The sequence below is a fragment of the Neolamprologus multifasciatus genome, chromosome 4, assembly GCF_963576455.1.
Source record: "Neolamprologus multifasciatus chromosome 4, fNeoMul1.2, whole genome shotgun sequence".
In the NCBI taxonomy this organism is placed as follows: Eukaryota; Metazoa; Chordata; class Actinopteri; order Cichliformes; family Cichlidae; genus Neolamprologus; species Neolamprologus multifasciatus.
The window spans coordinates 13,251,864-13,277,894 of NC_140442.1; the positions used below are offsets into that span (position 1 = coordinate 13,251,864).

General features: G+C 39.7%; 4 protein-coding genes across 5 annotated transcripts; 2 read left to right on the forward strand and 2 right to left on the reverse strand.

Moving 5' to 3' along the window:
• Positions 1 to 3,973: 3,973 nt before the first annotated feature.
• amn (amnion associated transmembrane protein) lies at positions 3,974 to 5,362 on the reverse strand. The gene has a single exon (XM_085157992.1). It carries the CDS (start codon positions 5,360 to 5,362, stop codon positions 3,974 to 3,976), a length of 1,389 nt encoding a protein of 462 aa, XP_085014118.1.
• A 115-nt stretch (positions 5,363 to 5,477) lies between these two features.
• On the forward strand, positions 5,478 to 9,181 carry LOC146519995 (proton channel OTOP2-like). 2 transcript variants are annotated; one of them, XM_085157986.1, is made up of 7 exons: positions 5,822 to 6,235; positions 6,805 to 7,205; positions 7,282 to 7,418; positions 7,503 to 7,561; positions 7,644 to 7,768; positions 7,851 to 8,632; positions 8,727 to 9,181. In XM_085157986.1, exons 2-7 carry the CDS (start codon positions 6,809 to 6,811, stop codon positions 8,895 to 8,897), a joined length of 1,671 nt encoding a protein of 556 aa, XP_085014112.1. In that variant the 5' UTR covers positions 5,822 to 6,235; positions 6,805 to 6,808; the 3' UTR covers positions 8,898 to 9,181. The 2 variants fall into 2 exon arrangements, with proteins under 2 accessions (XP_085014111.1, XP_085014112.1); XM_085157985.1 differs by having other exon boundaries at positions 5,478 to 7,205.
• A 298-nt stretch (positions 9,182 to 9,479) lies between these two features.
• On the reverse strand, positions 9,480 to 19,670 carry hid1a (HID1 domain containing a). The gene is made up of 19 exons (XM_085157983.1): positions 19,507 to 19,670; positions 18,626 to 18,775; positions 17,587 to 17,757; positions 16,767 to 16,883; positions 16,044 to 16,150; positions 15,802 to 15,918; positions 13,819 to 14,026; positions 13,674 to 13,730; positions 13,439 to 13,579; positions 13,256 to 13,346; positions 13,013 to 13,164; positions 12,833 to 12,911; positions 12,559 to 12,723; positions 12,159 to 12,386; positions 10,661 to 10,812; positions 10,494 to 10,580; positions 10,311 to 10,402; positions 10,050 to 10,208; positions 9,480 to 9,957 (listed from the first exon to the last, which is right to left on the reverse strand). The coding sequence occupies exons 1-19, from the start codon at positions 19,570 to 19,572 to the stop codon at positions 9,894 to 9,896; spliced, it is 2,403 nt and encodes an 800-aa protein (XP_085014109.1). The 5' UTR covers positions 19,573 to 19,670; the 3' UTR covers positions 9,480 to 9,893.
• A 783-nt stretch (positions 19,671 to 20,453) lies between these two features.
• On the forward strand, positions 20,454 to 24,250 carry LOC146519997 (protein VCF1). Its single transcript, XM_085158010.1, has 3 exons — positions 20,454 to 21,033; positions 21,473 to 21,590; positions 23,100 to 24,250. The coding sequence occupies exons 1-3, from the start codon at positions 21,017 to 21,019 to the stop codon at positions 23,310 to 23,312; spliced, it is 348 nt and encodes a 115-aa protein (XP_085014136.1). The 5' UTR covers positions 20,454 to 21,016; the 3' UTR covers positions 23,313 to 24,250.
• The last annotated feature ends 1,781 nt before the right edge of the window (positions 24,251 to 26,031 follow it).

Consider the following 26,031-nt stretch of genomic DNA (forward strand, 5'->3'; position numbering starts at 1 on the left):
GAGGACTGATTCAACTGTCTGGACTGTGAGAGAGAGAAGCATGAATTAAGGTCTCAAAGATACAACACAATATAATTTATTTACAGGGTAAAATGTTCCTAAAATGTTCCTAAAAAAGGAGTAAAAATCATTTGGATTACAATGGTTTTGCAATCTTTTACTTACAATCTGGGGCTCATTTAGTTAGTAGATGTAGCATGTGTTATTTTTTGTGCTGTTTTTTTTTTTTTTTTTTTTTTTTTGTAGACTGAGCACCAAAGGAACTGAGGGAGATCAGTGAGAGTGCCTCATGAGTTGATAGGCAGTTGAAAAACTGCAGAGCATGGATTGCATGATTTATTCATTCATCTAGTTGCATTATGATTTTGTCCAGTTTCAGTTTCCATCAGGTTTGTGCTATCATTGAACAGTAGTTCCCTAGGCTGCAGAGAGCTGTGGAGAAGGCCAGAAAAGGGGCAGTGGAAGTGCCTTAAGGAGAACAAAAAACAGGCCCTCAGACAGACTGAAGGCATTCAAGCACACCTGGAGCAAAAGAGAGCATAGGTGATGAGAACATTGGCTGAAATAAACAAAGTGTCCAGGAGAAAGTCTGATATTGACTTCCTACAGGTAGAAAACATATGAAACATTCCGGTTATTGTATTATAAGTAGAGGAATTACATATAGTCAAGTGGGTGTGAAACCTTTTTGGCATCACAGCCTATTGTAATAGTGTGGCATTTTAAGACAAAGGCTTTATTTTGGAAACGAATGTGTTGACAGTATACACAGAGCAGGAATTTCAACTTTTGGGATATTTATACAGAAGAAGTACAACGTTTCTTTTGATGTTGTTTTTTTTGATAAACCAAAGAAATTTCACATTATATTACAATGGCATTTTTCAACAATGACAGAAGTGTGGAGGGAAGAAAAAACCTGCATAACCACACATAGGTCAGCAATCTACCTTAACTAACTCTGGTGAGGTAAAAGCAAAGAGAGGGGGAAAAAAGCAATGACAATAAACAATGCATTGGTTACCTGATATATGTTTCTTTTGTTTGTGTACACGTTTCTTCTGCTTGCCCTCTTCTCTCTATGTAAGCTGCGGGTTTCTCTGATTCCAGACCTGCATGTTCCTGATCTGCAGTGACTGCCCACACCAACCTGCCAAGTCATAATTCTTACATGGTTTGTTGCCTCTCTTTGATCTTTTCTCTTTACTATCCCATCACCTAAAGCAGTCAAAGCAGAAGGTGACCCTCCTGACCCTGGTTTGTACAGAGGATTCTTCTGTATAAGGGTTTTTGGTTTGTTTTTTGTTCCCACTGCCACTCACAATCAAATTGCTATTTTCTTTTTATGAAAATAACAATTTCCATAAAGGTCTTGCCTTGCAATATAAAGTCCTTTCATATTCAAATATAATTAAATTAAATTAAATTGGCTTGTTACAAGGGTACTCAGAGTGGAAAAAAGGAATGACCGCTGTATGTCCACCCAATGTGAACATGAACTGCATGGATCATCTAATCTTTTATACCCAAATAGTAACTGATATTACACAGGAACTGTACAACCTGATTTTTTCCTCCTGCAGTGGAAAGCTGAGCATGATTTGTGGTGAGTGGTGAGTTTCACTCACAACATGGGTTTTGTTCCACACCTCATATTTGGCTATTTGAGCCTCGGTGAAAGTCAAGATATAAACCAATCCTGGTAATATCAGTTGTTTCCAAGGTGGTTCCACGCCTAATACTGGAGAAGGCCTCATACGAATTGTTCAGTGTATCTTACAGCGTGTTTTTGTTTTTTGTTTTTTTGGTTTTTTTACATTCATGACACTAGGGATGACACTTGGTGTGTATCAGTGTCTGCTGTCTCTACAGTGTCTGATCCAGACTATGATGACTACTTTGATAATGAATGTATTCAGCAACACTGTAAGTTTCATATTTTTCCCTTTGAATGAAAAGTCTTACATCGCAGGCGTTCGTGTTTTTCTTAGGGTGACGTTAATGACCCATTTTTTTTTCTTTATTTTTCGACATCATGCTTGGAAAATGTAAACTAAAGTGGTTTATTGTTTCTGGATTAAGCATAAAACAAACACAGTTTACTTTGTGTTGTGTGCAAATTTTGCATGCTAACATTAGCATTTAGCTGAGAGCACTGCTGTAGTACTGCCACACAGAGCTGAAATTCAATATAGTGTAAACAATCATGAGAAAAACCTCTATATCAAATTAATGGAAATCATCCGTGCCAGTCCCTCATCTTTCTACCCTGCCTAACCCTGACACCAGAGAGGACTTCTTAAAATGCAAATAACTAGGGATGCACCGATACCGATACTAGTATCGGGTATCGGGGCTGATACTGTAAAATGTGTGTGTACTCATACTCGGAAAAGTTAACCGATACCATGAACCGATAACTTATTTCATTAATCAGAGGGTGGCTTGTCATTTCTGTTGTAGTTTTTTAGATTGGCCACTAGGGGGCTAACTATTATTTTATTTATTATTTATTTTATAATTTTTTATATTTTATTATTTATTTAATAATAATTATTTTGTTTGTTTGTTTACAATATGGACACTCTGCAATAATTTAAAAGTTTATTTTATTCGCAAACCTAATTTGTATTTATTTTATTCCAAACAAAAGTGTTTATTTATTATTCTGAAAGCTCGAGACAGTGCCAATAGTTCAGTGATATTTTGTAAAATTACAATGTGGAGACTCTGCAATAATTTAACAGAAGTGCTTATTTTTCACTTGAAATTTTTTTGTGGTCATTTTTATTAAAATTTTATTTTTTATCGGCAGGGAATATAATAAAACCTGTCTTCCAATTAATTGTATGTGTGTGTGTGTGTGTGTGGTAGAAGTATCGTTTTTTGTACTCTGTATCGGCAAGTACTCAGATCCAAGTATCAGTATCGTATCGGTTTGAAAAAATTGGTATCGTTGCATCCCTACAAATAACCCTTCAATACATCACCCACCCACCGCTTGTCATATCTTATTTTTATTTCCACATTGTCTATTTCCCCCTTTTTTTTAAGACTCCAGAAGTTTGACCTTTGACCGAGACACCTGACCAACATCAGCCCATGGCAGCACAGAAACCCGGAACATCCCGACTTTGAATACTCATGCCAAGCCATGAATTTACAGAGCCTTTACTTGGGAAGACACTATATTGAAGCAGAGCTGAGTGAGAAAGGTTGCCGCACGCAAGAGTATCAATCAAAAGGGAGAGTAAAGTAGCAGCTGCATCACCGGGAACAATTTTTCCTGGTGCGTGGGAAAGAACAGGGGAAGTTTTTCTGCCTGGCATACTGGTGTGGAGCCCATCTTGGAAACTACTGATATTAGCATGATTGGTTTATATGTTGCCTATCACCAAGGCTCAGTTTCATTTCATAATGTTACTGGTCCTGTCAAGCTGCTCCATAAATACATGGCCGACTTCACTGAACCTTTGCTCTGGTCAACGCAGAATGATGTATATGCTAACAGATTATGAGCTGCCTCCACTGTGAGCTTGTAAAAGAAAAGAAATGGTCTATTATGACTATTTATTTATGTTACATAACAAGCTTTGTAAAGATATTGTATAAAGAGCTTTTTCACCCCCACATAGATAACATAGAAGGTTAAATTGAATAGTGGTGGTAAATGTGCAACATGGAGAAAACTATGCAGCACATGAAGTGTTAAGGATTTACTGCAGCTTTTTGAAACTTTATTGCTCTTAAATGTGATGAAGAGAAAACACACAATTGTCTGCCAGCAATTCTTTTATTTGCGTTACAGATTTATTTGATTATTCGAAGATTTAGTTAGTGCCTGTCGCCTAGGTTATTTGCATTGTTCAGTGGTGGTAAAACTGTATACAACTATATACTTTAATTTGTGGGATTTAAAATCATTCAATTTGAAACAAAAGTACCGTCATTAAATGCTAACATATGTTCATCTTTAGGCAGTGAAATCTGTTTCACTCTCATCATAAACTGGGTTTACAAAGTGCACAGCTGTCTGAGTCATGGAGATTGAATTACTAACTCCAGTCCCATATAGACTAGGAATGTCAGGCATCATAGTGGGCTGGTCAAACATAGGATTATCAAACCCATGGTCGAGAGGTCCACCGAGATCTGGCATGTTATTGCTATTTTTGAATCTGTTCAGTGTTGGCATTTGAACAACCCCCTTATGAACCAAGACACCCAAGATAATGAGTGTAATCAGCAGTAAAACTCCAAAAACAACTCCAACTGCCAACCCTGCACTATCTCCAGTTTCCTCAGAAGAGGTCTGAACTTCAACTCCGGAGATTCCCAAATTAGAGCCATGAGAACGAGCATCCTTCATTATGTCCTGGGCCAAAGCTGCTGACTGTATTCCCTGCTCTCCATCCAGTATTACTATCTGGATTTCGGATAACGTACCAAGACTGATTATCCCCATCAGCCGCTGTGGCTTTAAGACTTTGGACATCCCCATCTGAATGGACTGGTATTGTGGCAGGGCAAGAAAAAGGTGACGGATTCGTTCCCTGTAAGTCTGAAGGTTAAAACCATCATCAAAAAGGAGGGTAACAATGGCACCACACACATCACAACAGTGTCCTGTTGGGCGAAGAGGGTTCTTACAGTTTGGAGAGTCACACGTTACTGTGCTACAGATCTGCTGATGGTGTACAGAATTCCCACAGTCACAACCAGAGGGATCCTCACAGGCTGGGTTTCCAACAGCAACAGCAGAGGATCCATGAAACTGCAGTTTGCCCAAACTTGAGCTGAGATACTGGGAGAACTCAGACTGGGTAGCAAATGTATTCCCCAGCACAGACACAGATTTGACAGTGATGCTAGAATGACTAGAGCTGGTGTCCACTCTGAAGGAGGAGAGGGTTTTAAAAACAACATCATCGCAATGGCAGGGGACGCTCTCCTCGTGGACAGAGAATAGGAAGTTTCCTTGCTCTAGGTCATTCAGAGTTGCAGCGGCCTGCCATAGAGTTGGATCGTACCACTGAAATGACTCTGAATCTTTAAACTCAGTCGTGACACCCGTTCCACAGCCTGGGTCCTGCCCGGTGACAGCATAAAATCCAGCTCCTGAATTCAGGATGAACTCCCCATCAACTGGCAACCTCATCTCCAGCACAGCATGAGTGGTCTCCACAAACACAGACACTTTTCTTTGAGCCGAAAACTGAACTATGTCATTGCCACAAGGAATATCGCCTTTGTCCCAGTTGGTCTTATTCTCATAGTTTGTATCAGGAATCCACTGTTTATATAGGGCATTTGCTACCCCAACGAGACAGAAGAGCAAGAGCATGTCTGGTATTTTCAGCATCCTGGGTAATTGTGACAGCCTAAAAGAATATTGCGTGACCTTTGTTTCAAATCTTGTGACTAACACGAGTGCACACAGCTTACTAAGGGCACTAAACCAAATCAGCCTGCTCAAGCAGGTAAAACATTTACATTTTCTGCTACAACGGACCGGTTTTATTGATAATACCAAAACATCCTTACCACTGCATTTTCCCTTCAATGCATTTCTGCTTAGAACTAAAGTAGAAATGAATTCTTTAGGTTTATATTGCTGCTATTGCCACTGACACTGCTATTTGTATACTCACTGAATTACATTATTAAATGTGGTGATAATTCTGCTTCGTCATTAATGCTAATTCTCTGATCGATGCAATAATTTAGCTTCTGGTCTAAATTATTATTTATATATATGTATACATATATATATGCGTGTGTGTGTGTCAACGTAAGGTTCTCAGTCAAATTTTCAAATATAATTAATTTGACTGCTACCAGCATCAGATACGCACCTTAATGATTAACCATCATCGAATTCATTTTCAGTGAGTAATGAGCATTTATATGCACATAAATCCATTCAGATGCTTAATATGAATGCATCAAAGTCCATATTGTTTCAAGTTTACTTCTTGAATTTTCAAATGTCTAAGGTCAACCGGACTACACTTTCAGTCCGCACGACCAAAATAGCTCCTTCTGGGAAGCTGCGAGAATCTGCATAGTAAACAGACTCAAGTACCCGTCGCACTTGGATTTCCCTTCAGGCAGTTCCTGACGTGCGCCAGTGTCACGAGCTAGTAGTTAGTTGTTTATGGAATAACGACCAAATACGAAACAGGACCTGACCAGCACAAGTGACGATTGGGGAAAAAACACCAAAATATGTGGTGTGAGTCTCCTTTGGGTGCGGTGAGAGATTAAACAATCAACCAAAACTAATTGCACCTGTTTTTAGTCGTTTACGTGAGCACTGCGGAGGCTTTCTGTGCAATCTGACCTGCGCAGACTAGAGCGCTGATCCACTTAGGCTATGCCGTGTTTTCCAACTCAGTGTTCAGTTTAGATAAACTTTAACCCGAAAGCAACATACACCCTCTGGCATCTTGACACTAGTTTGAGTCCAACACGAACGCTGTAGATCAGTTTTCAAAGATTCGCTTTTCTGTCTGTCTGTCTCTCTCTCTCTCTCTCTCTTTTTTTTTCTCTTTGGACAATCACATTTAAAATAGAGGTGGATGTAAATAATATAAATCCTGTAGCTAAAGGTGAAATATCGTTGTTTTCCATAATAAAAGACTGGTGTGGTGTTTTAGTACTCTTGAGTGCGCTTTTATAGTCCTTCCCCACTTATTTTCTTTAGTAGGCTCATAATAAAATCTTGTATTTCTCAGCAGTTAACCTGTAAAGATATGGGATCATTATAGCTTCACTTAAGCTAAAGCACATGATCTTTTGTAGGAAAATGCCAAACGTTGTTATGACGGCTCATCCATCAAATGGTGGAACTGTGACACAAGTGGACAGCATCCAGCATTTGCCCAGTCCTCCCCATCCTCCCACTGTGGATGGTGCTAGTGAAAGTGGACACCATGTGGAAGTAGTTAAAGAAAGGACCCCCCAAGGTGGTGAATGGCTCCTGTCTGGGATAATTTGCATCAACATCCTGATGCTTGGCTGTGCTCTGGTCAGCAGCAGCGCCTTCAATGTTGTGGCCATAACACCAGTGCACCGGCAAATCTTCCTCATCACCCTCCTCGTCCTTACTATGTTGTGGATGCTGTTTTACATGGTCGTCACCTCCCGAGAGGATCGTGCAGTCTTATTTAAAGATTGCCATGCTGGGCCCGTGTGGCTCAAGGGTGAGAAGTCCGAGCAGTGCTTTCTGGCTCTGTTTCTGATTGCTCATTTAATTTTTTTTTTTTATATATTTTGCAGCTGGGCTTGTGCTGTTCGGCCTCCTTAGTTTCCTCATGGACATCTTCAAGATTGCCACTTATGTGGGCTACCTTCACTGTGATTCTCCTGTTAAAGTAGCCTACCCCATTGTGCAAGCTGTGTTTTTATTTTTCCAGGTTGTTGCATGTTATGAAAATTGTAAGAATATACACGCTCTTACATGCTGCATTGGTAAAACTTTTAAAAGTTGTCTCTTTTAGACCTACTTCCTGTGGTTTCATTCAAGGGACTGTGTGCAGCTACACACCAACTTAACACGGTAGATTCTTTTATACATTTCATCTCCTCCATTCATTCATTTCAGAGTACATAACATTCCTTATCTTTTTTTCCCTCTTCAGATGTGGGCTTACTCTTACACTTTCAACTAACCTGGTGGTGTGGATGGCAGCAGTGACTGAGGAGTCGATTCACCAAACGGAGATAACTCATCTGAATATAAGTGTCTCGCACAAGTTGTACAGAGGTATTGAGCTGTAGCTTCCTGTTTTTAGATCAAGGTCAGTGTTTACGAGGAAAATAACTGATGGTTGATCTTTCTGTTCCAGCCAACTACGGTGCCAAGAAGTGCACATGCAGTCATATGGCATGTGAGACCTTCAAAGAGGCCTTCTACTACCTGTACCCCTTCAACATAGAATACAGCCTCTTTGCTTCTGCCATGACCTACATAATGTGGAAAAACGTGGGCAGAATTGTTGAGCATCACAAGCACCACAAATTTAACTTCTATGTGAAAGATGTTTTCGTAGGGCCTGTAGCAGGACTGCTCCTGGTGGTGGCAGGACTTGTTACATTTGTACTGTACAAGATTAACATACTCAAAGAAGACAAGGAGAAAAGAAATAAGGCCCTGCTGATTCATTTCATTATGAACATAGTGATTGTTAGCTTGATGTCCCTCTCCACTATGATTGGCTGCATTATTTACAGACTGGACCGCAGGGAATATGTATCAGACAAAAACCCCACTCGCAGCCTGGACGTGGGGCTACTGGTGGCATCGTCTTTGGGGCAATTCATCATTAGCTATTTCAGCCTTGTGGCTACAGTGGCGACGGGAGCCCAGGGTTACCTAAATGTGCTCAACCTGGCCTGGGCTGTGGTATTGGTGGTTGAGATTGGCCTGCAGAACTATTTCATCATTGAAGGCCTCCATCGGCAGCCCATCAATGTAATGCAGGCAAATGCCCGTGCTTTTCAAGACCACACCGAAATGGTCAATGACGTGGAGGGTCAAATATCAAGATACTCAATTTCTAAAAAGCCAAGTTGGAAAAGAAGAGTTCTGAGGGAAGTGTGTGCCTTTTTGCTCCTGGCAAACATAATTGTAAGTTGTATTTGTGCTTATTGGACTATCTACAGTTGTAACAACCAGTGTTTCCTGTCAAAATGTGTCTAATTTCCTTTTTCTATATTGACAGCTATGGATCATGCCTGCATTTGGGGCTCGTCCCCAGTTCGACCACTCCGCTGAGATATACTTTTACAATTACACAATGTGGAACGCAATTGTGAATATTGGACTTCCTTTTGGAATCTTCTATCGCATGCACGCTGTGGCCAGTCTCTTTGAAGTTTATCTAAGAGATTGACTAATCTCGTAATCATTATTTTGATTTAGGTGTATAAAAAGTGAACAATTTTATGTATCAAAACATTTAACATGTTATTTAACTACCTTTAATAAATAAATTAAAAAATGTCTTCGTGTTTTCAGTTTTCCCTGTAGAAGGATTCAGTGCAGGGATTTGATATGTGGCAATGCAAATTTGTTCATATATCAAACCTTTTGCAGATTAAGTGATGAACAGGAGCATGATGCCACCTAGTGGTTAACATGTGAAGGTGGCGCTTTTACAGATGGCAGAATTGGACTTTGTGCAGAACCACTGCTACTTTATGAACCGTTACACACCTGAAATTTCAGATTTTTCTTTACAGCACTGTCATACATAATGTGACCAATGCAGAATTTGCAGATACATATTGTATATTAGATTTTTTTTTTCAGGACACCTTAAGGAAAATACAATTTCAGCATAGAACATTATAAGCATTTCTCAAAAATGAAACCTTGTCATATACATAAAAACATACAATCTGTCTCAAAATATAATCACATAAACTTCAACCACAAACGACAACTCAAAAAGGTGCAAGTTCACTTTAAAGCATTTCAAGTACAACAAATAATATTGGAATGATAACGTTGAGCTATACAGGATATGTTACACGTCTTTGAAAGTTAAACAATGTTCCCTCTTTCACTTTTATACTGCTAAAATTTGCCTCAGCCCTTACCAAACACTCCAGTCATCTCAGTGCTTTGACAAACATTCTGCGGTCTTAAGGTTTGAAGAAATGTACAAACACAGTTGTTTATGGACACTAGTGATAATTCAAACACTTTCTATCTTAATATAGAGAGAAATTTCTACTCCACTCATCTGAATGACTCCCCTGTCTAGTTTGGTGGTGTCAGAAGCAAGCAACAGGTTCACAAGGATAGTTTCAACACAATGAGGTTTCCCACAAAACCAGCAGATACTGAAGGGATGAAGAACCCTAGATTCATTTTCATTGACAGTCTACATCCTCTGGATCTCAAATAGTCGGACGTCAGTGTCATACCAGATCGGAGGATCAACATTACTGAAACAGAAAAACAGAAAATAATGGATTCGTTTTAATTTGCTTTTGAGGATATCAGTGTCCATAATTCTCGTCTAAAATGCCTAACTCACCGCAAATAAACGACGCCCCACATGTAGGTGCGAAACCACATGGCAGTGCCTGCATTGGCCTGATATTTCCTAATGAGGATGGGGTGAGGAACCGGCAGCAGGCCCACTAATGTGCCATGCTGTAGAAACTTTAGGATCTCTGATTCATCTGTTAGACCCCTGCAATGAAAGACACAGTAGACATTTACAGCATTTTTAGTAATATATCAAAACAGTATGCTTTTTGCAGTCCGATCGAAGCTAAGCAAAGTGTTTGCATACTTGTCGATGCAGATTTTCTCCACCTGAGGCACCAGCACCTGTAGAAGTCTCATGATGGTCTGCAGGGGTAGCTTACATTTCCAAGAGAGGACCTGGGATAAAAGCGAGCAAATCTAAATTGACTTCTCATTCCTCTAAATATCCAACATCTAACAAAAACTGAATGAGAGGCTGAGAGCAAACCCATTCTGGTGTGGGAGCCCAAAAGGACGTTGACGATGCACTTGACAAACGTCTTCTCTCCATTTCTGCTTCAGTGTAGAAAACATCCTAATAGTGTGAATAAATGCATTTAGAAATATCCTCTTTCCACTGGAGCAAACCAATACACCCCATAAAAAGGCACTTACTTCATTGTCCCTGCCTGAGTTAGACTCCGTGTCGCTGGTCCCAGTGACTGCACTTTGGTCTGGATGGACAGTGTTTGGGGAGTCTGTCTTTGGAACCGACACCATGGTGCCATCCTCTGATACTTGGGACTTCTCTGTCAGTTTATCAATGCCTACAGGAAACCAGCATCATAAATCACATGGCATTAGTGAATACGTTACAGATGTGTCTGGCGACATTATTTTACTTTTATAGTCTTACCAAAAAATTAAATGCGACACCAACTAATTTTGTGTTGTAACTAAAAAATGCATAGAGACTAAATTAACCTCTTAAGCCCCAACGCCCCCTGATACAGGGGCAAAAGGCAGGAGATCAGGTAGGCTTGGGGCTTAAGAGGTTAAAGACATATGAATTCAATCTGCTAGTTCTAAGGCAGTCATTTTCATGAAATACATGATACTTTATTAGTTATAGATGTTCAGCAGCTTGCATCTAATGAGCTAATAACATGGCAGCAACTCAATGTATCTAGGCATGTAGACATGGTCAAAGCAACCTGCTGAAATTCCAACCAAGCATCAGAATGGGGAAGAAGGGTAGTTTAAGTGACTGAACATGAAATGGTTGTTGGTAAGATTTACAGAGAATGGTCTAAAAATAAGAAAATATGGAATGAGCAGCAGTTCTCTGGGTGAAATGTTGAAGTCAGAAGAGGATGGCCAGACTGCTTTCAGCTTATAGGAAGACAACAGTAATTCCACTTCTTATAATCAAGATACACAGAAGAGCATCTCTGAACACACAAAATATTGAACCTTGAAGCAGATAGGCTACAGCAACAAAAAGCACACCAGGTGCCACCCCTGTCAGCTAAGAACAGGAAACTGAAGCTACAGTTCACACGGGCTGGTGGAAAAACTCTTCCAGGTCTGCTAAGTCTCAATTTCTGCCGCTACAGTTGGATAGTAGAGACAAAATTTGGTGTGAACAACATGAACGCTTGGCACATTTTGGGCCCCTTATTACCAACTGAGTATTATTTAAACCCCACAGAGGACTTGAGTATTGTTAATGACCATATCAGTCCCTTTACGACCAGCGTACCAATCTCCTAATTGTTGCTTCCAGCAGGATAACGCTTCATGTGACAAATCTCAAATTCTGTCTGTTTTTTGAAGAAGATAATGAGTTGACTGTATTTGAATGGCCTCCACAGTCACCAGATCGTAGACCTATAGAGCACCTTTGCAATGCAACATCATGAATTTACAGCCCATAAATGAGCAGTAACTGTGTGGTGTCATATCAATATGGATCAAAATCTCAGAGGAATGTTTTCCTCACCGTTTTTGAATCTGTGCCATGAAAAATTAAAAGACTTCTGAAGGAAAAATGGGTTTAGGGTAATAAAGTGTCCGGTGAAGATATATGTTATGTGTGCTGTGCCTACCACACAGTGAACAGATTGTTTTGAAATTACAACATTACCGTACAAACAACACGTAGAGTCATTACCTGGCATAGCAACCAGGCTGGCCTTTAGTGTACCGGGCTCCGCTGGCACTGCAGGGTGTGAGCCCTCCATGGATACAGTCTCTTGGGAGCTGGTGCGGGAAATGACGTCGGGCGACTTCTTCTTCCTTTGCAAAGCCTTCTGGATGGAACTGGGGTCAGAGGGCAGGTTAGCCAGCTGATGGAACACATTACGCTTGCGAATTATGGCATAAACCAGGTTGCAGTTTCCTGGGGAGAGAAACATGGACACTTATGAAAATAATGTATCTCACAACAAAAGAACTCTATCTATCTATCTATCTATCTATCTATCTATCTATCTATCTATCTATCTATCTATCTATCTATCTATCTATCTATCTATCTATCTATGCCTTGAATGTCTCCAGCTTTCTCTTACCATCAAACTGGTACTGGATAATGTTGTTGAAAGCCTCGAGAAGGAAAAAAACCAGGTGATGGTTCTGAGCTGCAGAGAACAGGAACCAGGTGGTGGAAAAGGCCTCCAGCAGGTGGAGCAGTTTATTAGCTGCTACCATTGACAGGCTCTTCAAGTAAGGGGAAACTGAAGGATAAGCAGGAGTATTAAAAGGGTGTGAAATAAAAACTGTAACAACTAATTGTCATGGTGTGGTTATGTTGAAAACAAAATCTGAAATAGAATGCGTTTTTACCATTTACAATGATGGTTAGTAGGCAGTCAAAGAGAGGCTGGAGACGCTGGTGGCCTGTTGTGATTATCTTGTGAAACACCTAGAAACCAAACAGAGCCACAGCTGTAAAACTTCACTGTATTTGAATTAGTTAGCTATCAAGAAAACTCCCATTTCAGCACAGCAGCAGGTGTGTCTCACCACTATAAGGAGGTCAGCATGAGTCCCTGTGAACACCGGGATGTCCATAGGCACATGGAGAGAATAGGGCTTATTCAAGCGCACGCCAAAGTTTCTCTCACCACTCAGCAACAGCAAAATGAACACACCAATGTGCATAAGTCCAACACGTGCTGCAGAAAGGACAAATCACACCAGAAATTGTTAAATGCATGCTTCTAGTAGAGGTTTGTCGTGTGCAGTGAAGCAACTGAGGAGACTCACACTGGTCTGCTCTCGCGTCATTCAAGTAATAGAGTATAGGAACCAGGATATCTAACACATCGCTGCTCTTCAGGACAAAAAACAGGAACTTCTGCAGTGGGAACACAAAGTAGATTGTGACGTCAAATGAAAGCACCTTTTAATGCATCGCCTCCCCAAAGAAGCCTTTATCTTTGTTCTAACCTTATTGAAGTCGCAAAGTTTCCAGAAAAGCACCAGAAGCTCCTGGTGGAACTGGATCTTCTTGGTGGAGTTAGGCAGGTAAGTCTGGGTCAAAGGGTTGGTCAGCAGACGAGCCAGGCCTTTCAGTACAAAATCAAAGTCCTACCATTGGGAGACCACAAAGATACAGATTTTCACAATGCAGTCTTTAAAGTAATGACATTGGAGGATTTTTAAGAAACACTGATATGCATACCTCCTCTCTGTGAATCCTTGACAAATAATTCACAAACAGGTTTTCTGGTCCTGTAGACTGAGGAGAACAAAATCAGAAAGATTTGAATAACATTAATTAAATGCAATAAAGCCATCAAGTGTCTTCGTCACAGTCTTGAAGTTACCTCTTGTTCCTCTATGCTGGATGGAGAGGCAGGGGGGTGGGGAATCCCCCCATCATGCTCCAGTGTCACAATGAGGATCTGTACCGCCTGCTCCACCAGCTGCTCCCGGTAGTCAGAGAAGAGCAGGTGGTTGTACGGGATGCCATAACCCACCGGGTCATAAGCGCACACCACATTCAGGAGAGACGTGAATAGTGGCAGAGCATGTCTAGGAACAAACAAAGATGGTGACAATGTCACTAAATGTCACGCAATCCACCTTTTATTTTTTGCAATTTTATTTACATCTAAGAGATAACTGAACCATGACACATCACCATGGTAATATAGCATGATTTATGTCACGAACACTGGAGGTTTTTGTGACTGAGTTTGAGTGTTTTATTATTTTACTTTCAGCACTTATTCTTGGTTGGTTTCTTTATGTTTAAACTCTCAGGCTTTTTTGGTTTCTGAACAAGTATTTGATTTCTCCTCATGGTAGTTTGTTAATATTTAGTTCCTTAAGTCTTCGATTTCTTTTACCCCCTCTGTGTTCTTTGTATCCTGTTGTCAGCTCTTAGCCTCTGTGGTAGGTGCTTTTCTGTCTTGTTATTTCCTGCTTTATTCTGTCATTTGTCTCCTAGTGTCATGTTTTAATTTTACTTGTTATTCTGATTTAGTTCAGCTGTGTGTCCCAGGTTCCTCCTCACTGCACCAATCACCCCTCTGTGTATTTATAATCACTATCTATATGTCTGTTATGGTTCCTTGGTTTCAGTGGTTGATTTTCTGCTTTTTATTTCTATTGACTTATACTCCACTAGAAGAAAAGTCATTATTATTTGGCAAGATTGGCCTCTAAAGTCTGCATTTGGCTCCTTTTGCGTGCATCACTACATTTAAGTTTGTGTGTGTGTGTGTGTGTGTGTGTGTGTGTGTGTGTGTGTGTGTGTGTCATGGTAAATAGTCAAAAACCTTCTGTCAGTTCTAAGGTTTACATATCAGGAAATTATTAAAACATTTTCTAGTCCTTACTGTGTCACCCTGAGATGAACAACAGCATGACATATTACACTTTATCTTTATTTATTTATCAAAAACTGAAATGAAATTGAAGAAAATGCACCATTCAGTAGCTTGAAGAACTGCCTTTATCAGCAATAACTAGAACTACTTGTATTCTCTATGACTTTATCCGTCTTTTCCTTCATTATGAATGATTTTTCACCGACTCTTCTTTACATGCATAACCCAGTTTCAGCCAAACTTTAGCTATCAGACAGAAGGCCTCACATTTGACTCTGCATGACGACCAAACATTTCTGCTTTGGTCTTGTTTGCATAAAAGACACTGGTGTTTTCAGATGCAACTTTTCACATGCAACTTTTCACATCTAAGCCATTCTTTTTAGAGAGAAGATGCTTATTTTTTTTCTTATCGCTTTGAAAAAACATTAACTTTTTTCTTTTTGAGTCTGACATGCAGCTTGGTTTTTTTGCACTTTCTGTGAGCACTGTGCTGTCTGACCTTTGGGTAAATTTGCTGGGATGCCCACTCCTGAAAATACTGGTAGTTGTCTTGAATATTTTCCACTTGTGAATAATGTCTCTCGCTGAAAAACAAATCAAACTGCCTTATAAACCTTCCACTGCCAAAATATCTGTTTTTTTAGAAGAAGTCACACTTGCTGATAATCAGTTAATGACGTATATTTGGTTAGCAGCACCAGGCTGCTCTTAATTCCCATGGAACCAGTAAGGATGTACTTGGTTTTGTCACACACTGCTTCTGTAGTCTGGTTTAAGTTGTGTTAATATGTCATAGTTCATCTGAGGTTGTATTTACCTCATTTTGAGATGTGCTAAGGGACATATTTTTTTTATCGTGTCCTGTGAGTAAAACTTTAGAATTGGATTTTAAAATTTGTGTACTTCTCCTTCTTTTCTTTTTTTTTTTTAAATCATTGCTGTATGTGTGGATGTGCTTTTATTTTCCATTACCTGTTTTCTGTTGAGCAGAAAAATGTCACCCAAGGATTGAGGATAGTGTTGTCTGATGAAGGAGGGAGGTACATGGCCTCGGAGAAGCAGGTCAGTAATAATCTCAACAGTTCCGTCCTGAAGGATGGAGATTGAAAAGACAGAAAAGACAAAAAAGAAAAAAGAAAAGAAAAGTAAATCACACATAAGATTACATTTTAGATTTTACCAGGCAGAGCTGTACACACTTGAAGCCAACTCACCTATTCAGATCATGGATGTAGTTTAGAGGGGGCGACTGTGCAAATCCCACCCCTGCCTCCCAAATGTATTCACAGCTGTCTATAGACTGCATGCTCTCTACTGAGTCCTGGATAAAGTCACACACACAGACGTACACACACAAAAAAATCCAGTCAAATAGCTTTATAGCTACATTTCCTGGTCTTAGACTTGCAAAGTAATTTATTCAGTGACTTAGAGTCAATTGTAGATAATGGGAAGATTGACATTGTCAAACATTGTTAACTCCTGGTAAGAAATGGCTTATGAAACCTGTCACTTTTTATATAAAAGATAATTTCACTTTAATTGCCAAAACAGACTTTTCTGACATCTACCTTAGCATTGAAATGATTACATGAACAGCAATGGTGAGTTCAAAGTTACAGACTGAGCAACATTCTTTTCATACTCATGGAGAATTCTTCCTTTTGTCGCTGAGAAAGTATCAGCCACCAGAACCTAGCTCGGTGCTTCGGTCAAACTTGAGTGGCAGGTTAGTTGAGAAATCTTTGATCAGGAAGAAGGAAGCAGTGCCTGAAGAAATATGTCTGACGTCTGGAACAATGTTAGAGACTAAGGTCAAGGAATAAATGTTTTTGCTGCACTATTCTGTCAGCAGTAACTTCTTTTGCTGGATGGAGGTAGGATGACAAATTAATGACACTGGACTGTACCGTGTCAGAAGGACAGTTGTTACTCACAGGGCCCCTCTTGTGACTATGCACAGTGAAGTCAGGGCAGAAGAGGAGGTCAGCGATAGCCAGGAGCAGCGACTCGGCCAGTGGTCGAGCTCCTTCATCATCATCCAGCTCGTCTGTCTGAAAAAATGTGGAAAAAGTGGAATCTTTCAAAAATATTTACATTTTTTTAAAGAAAAGGAAGAGAATACACCTTTTTATATCTGGAATGAGGGAATTTCGGTTCAATGGAATAAAGCATTCCCACTTGGGAAAGCACAGGGCTTATAACCACTGTTCCCTCTAAGCTGAGCGCGTGAGCAATCGCGCACTGCTGACATAGTCTCCGCGCACAGAAAATCAGCGAAATAAAATAAATACACGTATTTACTTTAATTCCAATTCAGGCTGGATTTTTTATTTATTTATTTATTTTTTGTGATTTTCTGTGTGGGGAGACCATGTCAGCAGTGCGCGATTGCTCACGTGCTCAGCTTAGAGGGAACATTGCTTATAACTAATTTATTAGGTGAATCCATCTTTATATAAGTAAAATAAGAAAGCTTCTGAGAAGTTTGTTGACACTCTTTCTGTCATATTTTTTAGAAACAAACATAAACAGTATTTAGTGTTACAAGTGATTTAAAAACCCGCTGAATGTGATGAGTATATTCATGCATATTTTTATCTAGCTATCTATTTTCTTAACTCCTGATCCAGCCTTGTGAGCACTGTGATAGACTGGTGACCTGTCCAGTGTGTGCCTCAATTTTCTTCCATACAACCATGGATACACAATGTTAATCTGTGACAAACTGATCTTCCTTTTCCCATGCCAACTCACCCCAGCCCGCCCAGCACCAGGCACTGTGGACCAGAAAAATCCTCTCCAGTCCTGGTCCTCAAAGATGTAGGGAAGGATGCGGGTCAGGATGCGACAGCAATTCAGGACTACCTGCTTTTCTTTCTCAGAGGGACAACCAGACTCTGCTCCCTGGACGAGCTTCTCCACGGCCTGAAGAATCCAGAAACATTGTAAGCGGGTGATTATATTTAGTATGGAACATAATATCTAGTATCTGCATCTTCTGTACTGATATATAGCACTGATCATTTAATTCAGTTTGATATTGTCTTTTAATTCAATTTAAAAACAGTGAATATGCTTCAGCTACACTGGTGCTAGATCTTGTTTAATTAATGAGGCATTACCCACACAGCTCACCTCACTACACATCAAGGATCTATAGTATTTTATAACATTTTTTTTGAAATAATATAATTATTTTAACACTGAATTCTTTCCAAACCAGAATGTCACCATGAGGAAAACAGCTATCCATCCATAATCATAGATCTTAATATCCAATCAACTTTTAGTTTGGGGACATAAAGATATTATAACAGTTATCAAGAGTCATGCTCATTTGTTTGTTAGGAAACATGGCACCATGTTAAGCACCAGCAGTCTTACCAACAAACAGACAAGCATACTTAATCTCTGTATCTGCAATTTTTGGACCAAAAACAAAAATTTACTTGGTGATTTATTATCTAAATTTAATCAAATACACGCTGCAGATAAGCAAGCTAAAAATAAGCAAGAACCCCTTTGAACCTGCTCAGCTTTCAAGGGCTCTCATTCCCACCTCTTCATTTAATTATGCTGTGAGCCCCACTGTGTTTGTTTCTGACAGGCAGCTTCAAAACGGAAGCTGGTGGCTAGAGACGGGAAGCAACGGGAAAAGGAAGGGGAGCTGACTCATTTATTCAGACATCTAATAGCCTGTGCAGGGCTCTGCAGTCAAAATAAGGCACAGTTTCCAAACAACGGCATTCCATTATGTAACACAAAATGCGCCGAGAGTTTATTTAATGCTTACTTTATAACAAAGGGTCGCTAAATTTGAGGGGGACTCCTCTCGAACAGCTCTTATCTCTGCAGCTGGCACCAGTGCAAAAACATCCTGGACCGTGGTGGTGGTGTCTGCCCAGAACTGATCCCAGAAGGCATCGTCTGTGGCTTCCACTGGCTGGAGAAAAATATGTGCACATTTCAGTTCCCTTTGAAGCAAAACTGAGCATTTAACCTCGGCCAAACGTCTTATTTTATTTTATTTACAACAGCCTTGATCTTGCGCTGCACAGCATTAACATCGCATCTGAGACCTTTACCTTAATAAAAAGATCTACACCCTTATTCTTTCATGTATTTTATACATAATCAGAGCTCATGGCAATGTCAACACAATTGCTTGTTCTAGCAGCAGCGCAAACAGTATCTGTGACACGGACGGCACAGTCCACCTGCCGCATCTGCAAACGTAGTCCAAACCTACGTCATCACCTTTGATTTTGCTGTACGCCATAATGTATAATCATCTGAACTGAACGCGTACAGCATTGAAAAACCAAACAAGCAACAAACAAACAAACAAACAAAAACAAATTACGGTGACTCACAAAACAGAATCTGTGACAATTTAATCCAGTTTAATAAAAATACGACACAGGCCTGTTTGCCGCGTTACATTCAGATGATAAATATTTATAATCTGCAAAATAAAAAGCAGACGCGACCCGAAAAGGCTGCATGCAACACGAGATTAGTTTATTTTTATTTATATATTTTTTCTTTTGCTCCTGCGTCGCAAACGTTATCCCTTCATCTCGTCGACGATGCTCTTCGGTGCGCCCACTGGCTCTGTCTTTTAACGATTTATTTAGTTGGATAGAATATACATATAAACTGCTCATAACCCACCTGTGTTTTGGTTGTGAGCTGGATCACTGCCTTCCTGAAGTTCAATTTAGAGTCGGTGCTGCCCATTGCGGTTATTTGCCTTTATACACAGAAGGACCGCCGCTACTGACAATCCCTGATAATCTCACCTCCGTCCTTCGCTTGAGTCATTGGCGGAGACAATTTTTCACTCTATTGGCTGACTGGGCAAGCAGGCTGCACTACAGACTGCAACTTCCGGGTTGAAAATGTGCCAGCCACTTACTTCAGAGTGGATATTTTGTTTTAAGCCTTCTATCTGCCATACAACAGAAAATACAATATAATACATGGCAACCTAATCTGCACGTCTACTCGTCAGTATAAAATATCCATAAGAAGGTATATGTGGAAATAGACTTCAGCTTATTGCTTTGTTGACTTGTTTCTGTTGAATAGTCTCAGCCCTCAAGACAAACATTATGACAATAAATCTGTTTGCAAATGGCGACATCCTATGGGGAAATTAATGTGGTATAAATGGGGTTGACTTGATCAGACGAAGTATATTTTCAGGGTTAATGTGCTGTTTAACGTCAGTTCTTGTGTAGAACTTAAGTCTCTGAATGCTTTGTTACTTTCGGTACCACAGAATCCGGGAACAAGACGCAAGAGATTTGTGCATTTAACTGACATCGAACCAAAAACCTGCTTCTAAAGCGACTGTACAAAACTTTACACTATAATTGCTAGAATACTGTTACCTTTAGGTGTTCTTCCTTTCAGTCCCAAGCCACCTCATTTTTTACTTATGAAAAAGGAAAAGCATGCATTACACAAGTTAGCTTTATTTTCTGTTGCTTATTTCTGTTGCCCTTGTTATTAACCTTCACGTCTATATTGGTATATATATGCTTTGTTCTCCCAAAAAAAACAAAGCCATGTGAGTTAGGGTTCGTTTTTTCCTATTGGTCTGTAAAGGCACCATAATTGGTCTTTGCGCAGGCGCGGTGCCATGTAAACACAACAGTTGCGGTTGGTTGTGCGTGTTATCAGTAGCAAGTATCGTTGGCTAGGTTGAGTTTGAACCCTAGTAATTTTATTTCGATTTAAGAGCGCAATAGTCCCGAAACGGAGTAAAAATTGTACTGCGTGCTGTAGTTAGCTAACATATGATAAGAGGATTCCCGTTAGCTTGCGGTGACGTTAGCATTAGCTTGGAACCAATGATAAAGCGCTTTAGGACAGGCTTGTTAACTACCTAGCTCGTCAACGCCTGATCTTTTTTTGTTGTCAATTAACGCCACGTCGATTTTTTTGTGTGGTTTATCACTCTAACTGATGTCTTTGGCACTGTGATTGAAATGGAAAACTGTATCGCATTGTTATTGAGCGTAATTAGCTAATCAGGCAAAGTTAGCTAAACTAACAGGCCGTCGACAGACAGGAAACGAGCTCTGTTAACCAGCAAATAACGTCAGCCAACCGGCTCCTCCTGTCTGCTCAGAAGAAAATAAAAAGAATCTCATTTAGGTTGCTCAAGTGTTATCATATGTTGACTGAAAGCAGGTGAGCTTGCAATATAACTCCATTTGAGTAGATTGAGTAGTGTTTGAACGAGAGTTGGCTCGACGTTTCCGTGGCCTTTGTTGCAGGACCCACGTAAAATGTTGAATATGCTAACAAAATAATCATGGTTCCAGTAACCGTAATTGGTCACAGCAACTGTATTACTTTAACAACTGTAGTGCTGTAGGTCTATGTTGTCTTCGAAGTACCGTTGAGAATATACCGAGCTAGCTGGTCTTGAATATAACAATGGCAGCTTGCAGTGACTTTGCATAATAATCGTCATGTATACACTGTAGCAGGGATAAGTCATTGCTTTTAAATTCGTCTACTCTACAATTAACTGAGGAATTAGGTCTCATATGTTGCTGACACTTATTTTTAATAAGTTGGTGAGGCCACATTGATCTTCACCTATTTTGGCTTTCTACCTGAACAGGAAACGGCAGCACAGTGGTGGTGATGAGGAGAATGGCCACCTGGTGCCCCAAGCCAAAAGGCAGACGAGAGCACACCCCATCTCTCCTGAGCCAGGCCGTGATGCCTGGGACTCTGAGGTACAAGCGTTAACTGAAACTTGCATTAAGCATGTTATTCAGTTCATTTAGAAACTATAGAGGGAAGGTAACATGATACTCACAGAAACCTGAATAGAAACGCAGAATAAGCATTTCTCATTTTTTACATGTCATTAGGCAAATTTTAATATTACACAAAGATGACTGGTGTGAATACAAAGTGCAGTTTTTAAATGATGGTTTCATTTATTAAGGGGAAAAGGCTATCCAAACCTACCTGGCCCTATGTGAAAAAGTAAACATAATAACTGCTTGTGCCATCCTTTGACCCAAGAACTGCAGTCTAGTTTTTGATAACTAGTCTTTCACATTACTGTGGAGGAATTTTTGCGCTTTCTTTTTTACAGAATTGTTTTAATTCAGCTACACTCTCTAGTTTTTTGAGCATTTTTCAAGTTCAGGACAAACCCAAAGCATCCAAATCTGATTTGATTCTAGAATTTGACTAGGTCAGTCCAAAGCTGTCCATTTTTTTTGTTTTCTTGAGCCATTCAAAGGCGGACTTGCTTGTGTGTTTTTAGATAAAAGTCCTACTGCATTGACTAGTGTGTTTGAGCTTCATGGCACAAACTCATCAACAGACTTTCTCCCTTAAACGTTACCTACTATATTTGACTTTTAATGTAATGTTGGCAGCACAGTGGTTGGCACTGTTCAGTCACAGCAAGAACGACCTGGGTTCAATTCCACTATCAGGCCGGGGTCTTTCTGTGTGGAGTTTGCATGTTCTCCCTGTGTTTATGTGGGTTCTCTCCGGGTACTCCGGTTTCCTCCCACAGCCCAAAGACATGCAGTTAATAGGGATATGTTAATTGGAACCTCTAAATTGCCCATAGATATGAATGCGGGTGCAACTAGTTGTTTGTGTGTTAGCCCTGCGACAGACTGGCAACCTGTCCAGGGTGCACCCTGCCTCTTGCCCTATAACAGCTAGCATAGGCTCCAGCACCCCTGCAACCCTGAAAAAGATAAGCAGTAGAGAATAGATGGATATGATGTTGATGTACAAATTAAATTTTATGCCGGTACTAATGAAACTCAAACCTTATTTTCCAAAACTTTCAATTAAAGATATTACGATTAAAGATCATTTAAAACATGCATTTTGTATTCACTCAGGTTATCTTTGTCTAATGCTAAAATTGGTTTGACCTGAAACATGTCAGTTTTCCAAATCTGCAATAAAAGAAAACAAGTACACTTACTTGCACCCATAATGTCACTGTGCAGTTGAAACTGTTGTAAAATCATGACTGTTTGTTCCTTAGTTTGAAATATCCCTCTGTTTTCCTGTATTAGTGTGTGTACATGTGTTATTTTAACTTTGTAGTATTTAATTTTATTTTTAGTCAGTTATGGAGCTTTGGATTTTACTAGATGCAGATTTAAAGTAGAATCTGTTTCACTGTGTATGATATTAAATTCCACGTTGATGTGCAGACCCTGGATTCTAGCATTCTAATGGTAATGTTAATATCTGCATTTCAGTCATCCAACAGTGAGAGCAGCAGCAGCATCAGCAGTCCTGAACGTGCAGCTGGGAGCTGCGTCAGTCAGTGTGCTCAGGGCCCCTGCAGTCCGCTTAGTGTGGGCAACTCTTTTGAGCCTACGAACCCAGTGTCCTACCTGCATATCAACCGCATCCTGAAGGATGCCCACTTCCAGAGCCTTCAAAACCGAGGTCACCTGAGAGACACATGACGACATAACGTCCCTCTGTCTGTCGCCAGAGGACTGAAGCCCTGAGACAAGTATGAGCATCACATGCTGAGTCACTTCACACAGCTCTTCCCCACCCATCTCCACTGTGGTATGTCACAGCTCTATAGATGTGTGGATGGAGACCAGCATCTGGTCATGTGTCCGAGGATGGTTCATCATTAAAATAAATCATAATGATAATCATTTTAGCAATAATAACTGTGATCAACAACCATTCTTTTGATCCACTTATTTTCCGACCAGTCTGGTTTACGTGCTTCTCTAGGAGCCTTATTGTGACTAGATGATGATGATGAATCTATGTATTTTGTCTTAAATGTTGTGTGAAAACAAAGCAAGCTGTCGAGGTGGCACCATACACAATTTTAGGCTGGTCAGTGTGACTGCTTTAGGCTTCTAGTAGGGGAATGGGGGTTGTAAAATGCTGAATCAGATGTCTGTGTAAGTACATAGACCAGTCTCAGGGAGGATTTGCACTTGTCTTGGACTGCTCATTTGCTTTCATATTCAGACAGGGACTACTTTATGGGGGGCTGTAGAAACCATGGGTGTTAACTTGGCAAAGGACAAGATCTTTCCAACCCTTACTTAGTAAATCAGGTATTTAAATGTTTTGTAAATGCATCTCAATCAAATGTGTTAGAGTTGGGTTACGGAGAAGGTCACATTTTTGAAGGATTCATAACACTCCACTACAGAGAATTTCCAACAGTTTGACTGGTAAAATATTTTCAGTGCCATTGCATTCTTGTGTTCATCTTCATGTAGTTTAATTTACCTCTGATTTTGAAATTTACCATGTGTGGATCACTTGAATCACACTTTTGGTTAGTTCATGTTAATAATAACAAGATAATGATTTAAAAAAAAAAAAAAAAAAGATGGATCAGTGCGTTTGCTTTTACTTTTTTTTTTTTTTTTTTAATTCACTACCTTGTTATTTTAGTTTGAAAGCCAAGGCACTGCTAACCAGCTAGCCCCACCTTTTTTCTGCTAGCTGGGAAACTTTGAGCTGCCTTCAGTGAGTCTGTTATCCCAAGAAGGCTCTTTTCTGGCTCGGTAAGAAATCAGCTATAAGTTGAAAGGTCACTTCAGCCAGAATCTGCAGCAGACGCAGAAATTATACATGTTTCATAATGCAAAGCTCAGCAGACGTGCAGATCAGAACAAGAACCAACATCTTTAACTGTAGTCCAATTCAATAGCGTGTAAGTCTATTTGTGGAACATGATAAGTACTGGAGAGGCAGGGAAATGACATGAAAACCACGAGAATAGCCTCCTGGCCAACATGGGAGCTAGGGTAAGGTAGTTAATTCCAATTAGACCTAAAATAATATACCTCTGTATTGCAAGTTTTATGAAAGTTATCTGATAAGATTGGTCGATCACTCAGCCTTTAATGCAGACTGTGAATCATCTATAATAAGGAGCACGTAATTATAATGTTACTGTTTTAAATAACGACTGGATGAAGCCATTTCCAAATGAATATAATAACGATCAAAAGGGACAGTGGGAATGCTCTTATTTGTCTGTATTATGTTTTTTTTCTTATAATAATGACAATAGAGACTGGTTGGTATAAAATTGAGTGGACAAAGCTGACTAACAAAAACACAAGAGTACTTTGATTATTTTGAGTTGAGCTCAGACGAAGTAAAGATAATTTTAGTGTTTTGTGACCATGGAAAAGTGATCCAGTATGTTACCTTTTATCTCGTGACCACAAAGAGAAATCCAAACAGTAATAACACCCATTAGCTCTACAGCCTTCCAGATGTCTTATTTTCTTAGTTGTTGTTTTTTTTTTTTTTCTTTCCTTTATTGTACAGGGGGATGGTGCATTTGGGGGACAGCTAGTTGTTTCTGTCCAGACAGTTGCGGTGCAGCCTTTTAGGTTTAAAAAAAAAAAAAAAAAAAAAAAAAAATAGGCTTGGACTGCAATTATTACTGGAGCCACTAAAGAGCAGATAGTTTTTCTGCCTGTGCACTACCATTCAGATATTGCTGCATGAGTGTCCCTCTGCACCAAACATCCAGGTGGGTTTCTAGCATCCTGTTGGGATTGATTTATTTAAATCATTGTCCCAGGACTAAACTCAGTTGTTGTTTGTCTTTTATTTTAATTTTTAAACTGGCATGCAGAAATGAAAGCCTTTTGAAGATGTGGTTTATTTTTGTTCAATTTTATATTTTTTCTATATTATATATTTAGTAATGTACATGATATTAATGTGGCAATGATTCTTTTGTGAATATCCTCTCATTTCATAAATAAAATTTATTGATTTTTCAACTGTTGTCTTTCTTTTTTTTGCTTCTGGTCACCAAATGTTTTATGCTTTCCAAAGTAATGATGTCTTTTGGTTTGTTGTTAATATATCAACTCTTAATTTTCAGTGCGACAAGGAATGTTTTCTATTGGCTATTCATGCTGTCAGGTTTGCTCATTGTGGAAAGTCTATGCATACAGGTATCCTATCTATCCACTTTTTTTTTTCCTCCAGTAATGAATGGCTCCCCATGCACTGAGACTATCTTTAATGAGACATGACCTGTGTCTAAGGGAAGCACAATGAAAGGTTTCTTTAATTAGCATGCTATGTGTCCTTGTCACAGACACAGTAATAGATTACATACATTAATGCACCACATGTAACCACGGTTACCGTACTGGCTACTGTGGGCGCTCATTA

Excerpts from the sequence above, each read along its gene's own strand:
- LOC146519997 (XM_085158010.1), top strand. Across the intron at positions 21,591-23,099 it reads GTGATGCCTGGGACTCTGAG|TCATCCAACAGTGAGAGCAG; the intron begins GTACAAGCGTTA and ends TCTGCATTTCAG.
- hid1a (XM_085157983.1), bottom strand. The coding sequence starts at position 19,572 with ATGGGCAGCACCGACTCTAAATTGAACTTCAGGAAGGCAGTGATCCAG. Across the intron at positions 16,884-17,586 it reads CTGGTGCTGGGCGGGCTGGG|ACAGACGAGCTGGATGATGA; the intron begins GTGAGTTGGCAT and ends ACATTTTTTCAG. Across the intron at positions 14,027-15,801 it reads TTCTGCTCAACAGAAAACAG|ACATGCTCTGCCACTATTCA; the intron begins GTAATGGAAAAT and ends GTTTGTTCCTAG.
- LOC146519995 (XM_085157985.1), top strand. The coding sequence starts at position 6,791 with ATGATCTTTTGTAGGAAAATGCCAAACGTTGTTATGACGGCTCATCCA. Across the intron at positions 7,206-7,281 it reads TGGGCCCGTGTGGCTCAAGG|CTGGGCTTGTGCTGTTCGGC; the intron begins GTGAGAAGTCCG and ends TATATTTTGCAG. Across the intron at positions 8,633-8,726 it reads TGCTCCTGGCAAACATAATT|CTATGGATCATGCCTGCATT; the intron begins GTAAGTTGTATT and ends CTATATTGACAG.
- amn (XM_085157992.1), bottom strand. The coding sequence starts at position 5,362 with ATGCTGAAAATACCAGACATGCTCTTGCTCTTCTGTCTCGTTGGGGTA.